Source organism: Solanum stenotomum, chromosome 3 (genome assembly GCF_019186545.1).
Source record: "Solanum stenotomum isolate F172 chromosome 3, ASM1918654v1, whole genome shotgun sequence".
Lineage (NCBI taxonomy): Eukaryota > Viridiplantae > Streptophyta > Magnoliopsida > Solanales > Solanaceae > Solanum > Solanum stenotomum.
In genome coordinates, this window is record NC_064284.1 from 90,184 (window position 1) to 98,164 (window position 7,981).

At 37.5% G+C, this 7,981-nt stretch overlaps 2 protein-coding genes across 5 annotated transcripts in view; one reads left to right on the forward strand and one right to left on the reverse strand.

The window, feature by feature from the left end:
* Nucleotides 1-6,346, forward strand: part of LOC125858003 (uncharacterized) — a 28,045-nt gene extending 21,699 nt beyond the window's left edge. For 2 of the 4 annotated variants that reach the window (XM_049537660.1, XM_049537662.1), the window contains exon 15: nt 5,713-6,346. In XM_049537660.1, coding sequence (XP_049393617.1) covers nt 5,713-5,781 — 69 coding nt within the window. In that variant the 3' untranslated portion in view covers nt 5,782-6,346. The remainder of the gene's footprint in view (nt 1-5,712) is intronic. The other 2 variants (XM_049537661.1, XM_049537663.1) reach the window with 1 other exon arrangement.
* Nucleotides 6,347-6,924: 578 nt separating this feature from the next.
* Nucleotides 6,925-7,473, reverse strand: LOC125860427 (auxin-responsive protein SAUR72-like). The gene has a single exon (XM_049540386.1). The coding sequence runs from the start codon at nt 7,471-7,473 to the stop codon at nt 6,925-6,927; it is 549 nt and encodes a 182-aa protein (XP_049396343.1).
* Nucleotides 7,474-7,981: the final 508 nt, after the last annotated feature.

Consider the following 7,981-nt stretch of genomic DNA (forward strand, 5'->3'; position numbering starts at 1 on the left):
CAATCTAGTGAAATGGAACATAGTGCAACAAAGTAAGGAGCATGGAGGTATGGGGGTTAGAAACCTAAAGCTACAAAACAACAGCCTACTCAAGAAATGGTTGTGGAGATATGCTGAAGATAGACCAACCTTGTGGAAGAATGTAATACAACAGAAGTACGGACAAAATGCGCAGTGGTGCACTGATGAGTCAACGGACACCTTTAGAGTTGGACTATGGAGGACAATTAGGTGTTTCTAGAACAACCTGGGGAAGGACATTATTTTCCAAGTTGGCAATGGCCAAAAAATCTTCTTCTTGAAGGATAACTGGGATGGTCAGGGCACTTTGCAAGAGGCTTTCCCCAGCATCTTCAACATCAACACCAACCAGAATAGCACAATAGAGAACATCTGGACAGCTCAGGGATGGAACCTAATTTTTAGAAGGTTTTTGAATGATTGGGAGGTTGAAAGAGTGGTTTCTCTACTTGGCAGAATAGGAACCTTCATAGGGACTACTAATGAGCCTGATATCATCAAGTGGAGGCACAACATTGATGGCAAATTCTCAGTCAACAGGGTCTACAAAAAGGGCCTTGTAGAGATGACAGAAAGAGATAGAGGACCTTGGAAAGCTACTTGGAGAAGCATGGCACCTACTAAAGTGAATGCTTCTCCTGGCTGGTAGTAAGGAAGGCATGTCTCACCTACGAGGTATTACAGAAAAGGAAATTTCATTTAGATTCCAATGCCTTCTTTGTATGGAACCCAATGAAACAAACAACCACCTCTTCCTCCAATGCAAGGTAACTTCCCAAGTCTGGTCCCTATTCATTACCTTAGCTGGAAAAGCTGGACAATGCCAGAGCACACTGATGATCTATTGAGTTGCTGGATAAGAATGGGAGGGAGCAAAATCTGGGAGAGATGGTGGAAACCTGTCCTAGCTTGCATATGGTAGAGCATATGGAAGGAAAGGAATGAGAGGATTTTCAAAGGAAGATCAAACTCCATTCAAAAGATCAAAGGGAAATGCATTTCTACTTTATGTTTTTGGTGTTAAGAGCAATGTATAGTAAATGAAATACATAAAGTGGATTTCCCAGGCTTATTGTAATTAGCTATATATGTAAGCACACTTTTGAAGGTGGCTAGCATACCTTTAATGTTGAAGAATACATGTTACCAACTTAAAAAAAATAATAGGGGTCAGGGGCAGTTCATGTCTCCTTGAAATGCCTCCATATCTTTGGCACTAATCACATGTTTTGACAAAATCATGCTCGTTTTGATAGATGGTAGGCCAATAGGAACCGCTCTACAAGATCTTTCGGGTTGTCTGTTGTCACCATAATGCCCTCCAACTGTAGAGGTATGGCATGCTTTGATAATGGGCATCATCTCAGCTCAGGAATGCACCTTCTAATGACATTATATGCGCAAACCTTGAATAAGTAACGTTCATCTGAATAGAATTTCCTAGCATTGTGTAGGAACTTCTTCTTCTAATGGAACTTCAGATCCTCGGGCATCATATCACTTGCGAGAAAATTAGCAAGGCCAGCCTACCAGGGAATCAAGCCATGCGATGCATCGCACATGTGCTCGTCTGGAAAGGACTCATTACTATCAATCTCTCAGTTTGTCCTTCCACCTTCCTCTAATCTGGATAAGTGGTTCGCCACCTGATTTTCACACCCCTTGCGGTCCTTAGCCACAAAGTCAAACTCCTGCAATAGTAGCACCCAACAGATCAACTTGGGTTTCGTATCCTTTTTGGCCATGAGACATCGTATGGCTGCATGGTCAGTGTAGACTATCACATTGGTGCCCAACAGATATGATCTGAACTTTTCAAATGCGTATACTACATTTAACAATTCATGTTCAATCACAATGTAGTTTTTCTAGTCCCATTGAGTGTCTTACTAGCATAGTAGATTGGGTGGAACATATTCTCGTGTCTTTGGCCAAGAATAGCTCTAAATGCTACTCCACTTGGATTGCACATCAGTTCAAATTGTCTGAACCAATCAGGAGCAACAATGATAGGAGCAGTCGTGTATTTCTCCTTCAAGCATTCAACTACCTTGAGGTAAGCATTATCAAACTCAAAATTGAAGTCCTTCTGAAGCAATTTACACATAAGATTAGCAATTTTTGAGAAGTCTTTGATGAATCTTCCATAGAAACCAGCATGCCCAAGGGAATTCCGGCTACCTTTGATAGAGATTGGAGGAGACAATTATGATATGACTTCGATTTTAGCTGGGTCCACTTCTATGCCCTTCTCAGATATAAATTTGTGGCCCAATACAATGCCTTCATTCACCATGAAGTGACATCTTTTTGTTTCCTCACAATGCTTCAACACTTGCGTCAACTGAGCTAAACACTCATCAAATGAATTTTCCACTATCGAGAAATCATCCATGAATAGACATTATACATTTCTGCAATATGGCAGTAGCATTACACAACCCAAGTGGCATTCTCTTGGAAATAGAGGTCTGATAAGGGCTTCAACCCTACCCTCTATTTTAATCTCCAAATATAGAGTTCTCTATTTTTTAGACAACCAACTTCAACTCAATTCTCTATTTTATTCTCTAAAAAAGTATCTTCTTCTCTCTCTCCTCAATATTATATTATTTTTTCAATATATTATGTCATGTGTTGTATTTTTAAATTAAATACTTCATCTTATCATTTAAATTTTGTGCATCTTCATAGTGAAAATTAATAATAATATCAAATTATATCACTTAAAAGTGATGAAATTTATAAAAATATTTGAAATATTAAAAAGTGTATGTTAAGTAATATATTTTTTAAAACGTTACATTCCATTTAAAAGAATTACGAATATTAGAGATTTAAAGGACAGAATAGCACTTCTTAGTGACTAGGAGCAGAGAGCCCGTTGCACCTTGTTTTTCTGGCCTATCTTCTTTCTATAAGCAAGCTCCCATGTTGGGGGATTAGGCGGCAGTTGAAAGAGCTGCTCGAAAGCTTGACGAAGAAATTAATAGCCTTATATGAAAAATAATATGTCAATTACAAAATAATAAAAATAATAATATAATATTCAAAAAGTGAAATAGAGAGTATGAATAGTAGTTCTCCAATTTTGGAGAACTACTCTTCAACTCTCTATAATTGGAGAGTAGAGGGTGAATTACATAGTGATTGGAGAGGGCATTCTCTATTTTACTCTCCAAATATAAAGAGTGGAGAGGAAAATAGAGAGGGGTTTGGGATGGTCTAAAGAGCATTGGGAAGTGATCTTTCTCTGTCCAACGATTTAGCTTTCAGTAGTCCATGCACACTCTCTAACTAGTCATTGTGTGCGTGGGTATTAATCGTTTTTATCATTGGGAACCACCGTCATGCCAGCTTTTTTAGGTACTCATTGATCTGGGCTCACCCACTTATCCAAATCTTGCATCCCACCACTTTATTATCTCTTTCTTCACGACGTCTTGTATTGGTGGATCAGCCTTTTTCGGTGCTCAATGCTACGAATATTATCTTCCTTCAACTTGATCTTATGTGTGCAAATACCCAGAGGAATACCGATGATGTCAGCTATAGACCAACCCAGAGCTCTTCTATACACTCTCAGAACCAAAAGCACTGCTTCTACCCAATGCACTAGCAGCTTTGCAGATATAATCACAAGCAGAGTCTTGTTTGGCTTAAGATATGCATACCTTAAGTGAGAAGGAAGAAGCTTGAGCTCTTAGACTGGTGGCTCGTTCATAGATGGATTTGCTGTTGGAAACTCCATGTTCTTTAGATCAAGATCAGGCCTTTTCAGTGCAAAGGTGTAGGAACCTATGCCCGTCAAAGCATTCATTGTCTCCTCAAAATCTCCCCTATGGTCTCTATCAAAGTTCATGATCATGGCTGCCAATGGTTTAACCACAAATTGTTCTGCAACGTCAGCCTTTACTACTTCATCAACCGTGTCAATAACAGAGATGACACTCCTGTCTCTGGGATGCTTCATGGATCTGCCCATATTGAAGATTACTTCTTCATTGTTCAACCTGAATTGAAGCTCCCCACTCTCGACATCAACCAATGCCCATCTAGTTGCTAAGAATGGTTGTCCCAAAATGATAGTGACTAATTTATCTTCAGTCACCTCTATACTCTCTTTCCCCTCGTGTCTATGGGAGAACATGTTTTGTTCAAACTTAGGCTTGGGAAAGATAAATTAGGCCCTTGTGCTCTCAAATGTCTTTCCTGGTTATTCTCGAGTTCAAAAGGGGTATCGTTGCTACTCACCTGATCTTCATCGGTATCTTATGTCTGTTGTTGTCTTATTCTTTTAGTCTCGACCTTAATTTACATCTTCTGATATGGTTGAGGTTTCACATGTATCGACTTTTGAGGAATCTGTGGTTACTTCTACATCACCAGCCACTATTCGACTACTCTTGGCTTGTCATCATCATCCATGCCTAACTTCAAGACCAGGCGATTCACATTACATGCCCGTACCCCACTTAGCACTTAGGGGTCGTTTGGTGGAGTGTATTAGCAAAAATAATGCATGCATTAACTTTGTGTATTAGTAGTCCCTTGTTTGGTACACTTTTTCATGCTATGTATAACTAATGTTTGCATTAGTTATACACTCTATTGTGTATTGAAGAGTGTATTACTAATACCATGGATATCTAGGTATTAGTAATGCAAAGGGATTTAATACATGCATTAGCATGAGTAAAGACCCAATTACCCTTCAAAAGCACTTTTATATCTTTTCCACCATAATTGTGGAGGATACTTTTGTAAATACATATTTTTGTACAATGCCTACTATTTTCAGTACACCAAACCAAACAATGCATTCGAAATAATCTATGCATAATTAATACAAGCATTACGAATACACTCTATAGAGCATTATTTTTATACACTCTACCAAACGACTCCTTACTGCTAACTTGTCTCCTCCTAATCAACATATTGCACTTTGAAAAGGTATCTTAGAAGGGTGAATTATAGAACCTGGTAAGGATAAACTAGCACAGGGATTATGAGTCATTTTTAGCTTTTGAGAGTGTTTGTCAAAGTTAGAAATAACTTGAAATAAGTTTAAAATGACTTTTAAAAAAAAGGTTAAAAGTTAAAAGTAGGTATTCCTCTACTTTTCATTTTTTAACTTAAAGGTACTAAATTTCTATTTTTAAAAAGCTATTTTTTAAGTTAATCATAACGGGCTCTAACTGTGTAATCAGGCATAATGCTTGTCACTAGGATCTTGTTGCCATCTCTGTAAATCACATGCTTCATGTTTTGGTTTTTCCATGACCCCCTTTGCTAGCTGTGCTCTTTTTCCCATATACAATTTAGTTATAGACAAGGCATAGATTCCTAAACGGCAGTGTCATTATAGGCCCTCTATGTTTCTACCTATGCTGCTCGAATTCTCCAAAATGTCTACGCACCTATGTCGGATCTTCTAAAAATGCAGTTTGAGAATCCGACACTAGAACAGTGTATTTTTATGACAAGATATTCGACATCCAAGTTGTGATACAAGTTTATATGATCTTTCTGTGATATCGGCATGCTTGCTAATTGGTATTGGAGACAGAATTCAAACTTGTTAAAATTTTATCTCTTACGTAAAAATTACACCTGCAAAATATTTTGAAATTTTGTAAGACTTTCCTATTATAATTTGGATTTATATAATATCTTCTAACATGGCAGTTGTTGTCACAGGCGAGATTCTTTGCACCAGAGAACGCTAAGGCGCTTGTTGATAAGTATTCAAAATGATTTCCCTTGAATAGTCCTTTGATATCCCTGGCTGTTACACTATTGAGATGGCTCAAACAGGGTTGAATTGTCCAGCATCAGAGAAGAACTAAGTAGGCTGCGAGTTGTGAATTGTGAGATTGTTTGGTTACTGGGAAGTAGTAGTGGATGGCAGTTTCCAACATCTGCTTCATTACTAATAGCTGGGTGCTCCTGGATGCGTATTCAAGATACACTAGTTATTGTGTACACATATGATATTTCTGTTTGAATAATGTGGCATGTCGATCGGTTAAAAAAAAGCGCTCTGTTTGTATTCAGTGTACTCGGTTGGCTTTTTATGATATACGCGAGGTCAGCACTCAGCAGACTCCTTAGATGATACATGAAGTTGATGTTGTTGACGCAGTACTAGCTTGGCTAATTTGGTGACAACCAGCCAAAATCCTGCGGGGTTCTGATGAAGGAAATTGAGTCATCTATCCATCAGATTGAACTAAGATAAAGCAGCCATAAACTGGTCAATGACTAGTCTCTCACCAAAAAAAACTGACTCAGTATTAATTAAAGTGAACATTATGTGGAATCTACCTGATTAAGGATATTTTGTTTAACTTATATTTTCGCATAAACTATGTTTGCATTGCCACTCAAAAATTGCATGAGTTGCGGGCTTAGTACTTATTTTTCTTTCTTATGTAACCAGTTAAACATTGTATTATGTATCAAACGGGGCATTTGTGATGTGATGGGCAACAGTGGACGTGGAAAGTGAAATAAACAAAATGGAAGAAGCAAAAGAGTATTAAGTATCCGTCTTAATTATCATCCTGAACTTGACTATTTGATAGCGTTTACTCTCCGCCTCACGATCTCATACTAAGAGTGTAGTGAGTGAGATACACCATATATATTTTTGGTATCAAAAGTACCCTCTCGTCTAACTAAATGTATGATCATGTCATGATTTTTAAACTTAACAAGCAATGGACAAGTGAATTGCTAGAAGAGAGAAAGTGATAAAATTATACCCAAGTAGCGAGAAGAGGGAGTCTGATTGGCAAGAAATGTACAACATGCATGCATGAGATGAAGACGAATAAATACGTAGGAGTAATTAATTAAAAGGGAAAAATGAAAGCAGTAGTATACTGAATGGATGATTCATATACTGCACAATTGAGGAGGTATGATATTGTGTTGACGTTGTTGGTGATTGTCTGGAGAGCAGCAGCCGCCGACGACATTACTGTCATCATTTGGTTGTTCATTAGATTGTATGGTTTTCAAAATCTTGTCAAAAAGGGAGAGTTGACAAGGAATCTTGAGGATTCCCTGTTGTTGGAAACCAAACTCTTCTTCAGCTTCTCTCAAGAGGACTTGAAATGATTGGTGGGCCAAGTAGTCCATTGGGATGACAAATCTCTTCTCCTCCTCCTTTCCAACGCATAGTACTGCAAGGCATCCTTTGGGGACATTATTATTATTGTTAATGTCGTATTCCTTGTCTGAAAATGAAAGAGTTTTCTTGAGGAACTTATTGATGCCACCATTACCACTACTAGTATTGCGTTGAAGATGAGTAGAAGAAGGGGATGCAGCTGCAATCTTTTTCCATTTCTTGAGCAGCTGCTGAAGCCTAACTATTTGTCTGATCTTATTACCAGAACTAAGAAGCTGCTTATTGTTTGATGGAATATCCATCATATTCATAGCTATTATGAATAATAATAATAATGATCCTCCATCTCTATAGATATATTATATAGGGCCTATTTGATTCCATTACTTAATTAAATAATCAACTGTTGCCGGCCTACTGGTACGGTACCTTCATCAATATAATTATTACCTTACCAATCTCAATAAATTAATTAACCAAGTAGCTAGTCATGATTATCAAATACTAACCCTAGCTCTCTTCCGTACAAATTATTATTTATACATAGAATGAATTGAATCATGATTAATATATATATTTAGCGTAACTTGTTGCATTTAATTCATCACATACAGCTTCTCTTACGCTAGCTGGCTGGCTTTAATTTCCACATTCTGAACTGTACGAAATTAGCAATCTATCTCCTGTGTTCTAATTAAACTAACCTGCCCACTACTTTTCTTCTCATAAACAAACACAATTAATATCTTGTCCTATTCCCAATCTCGTCAATTGTTTCTTATATATATATATTCATTTACCTGATTCTTTCTTTCTTTC

Coding starts and splice junctions, on each gene's coding strand:
- LOC125860427 (XM_049540386.1), bottom strand. CDS start 7,473: ATGAATATGATGGATATTCCATCAAACAATAAGCAGCTTCTTAGTTCT.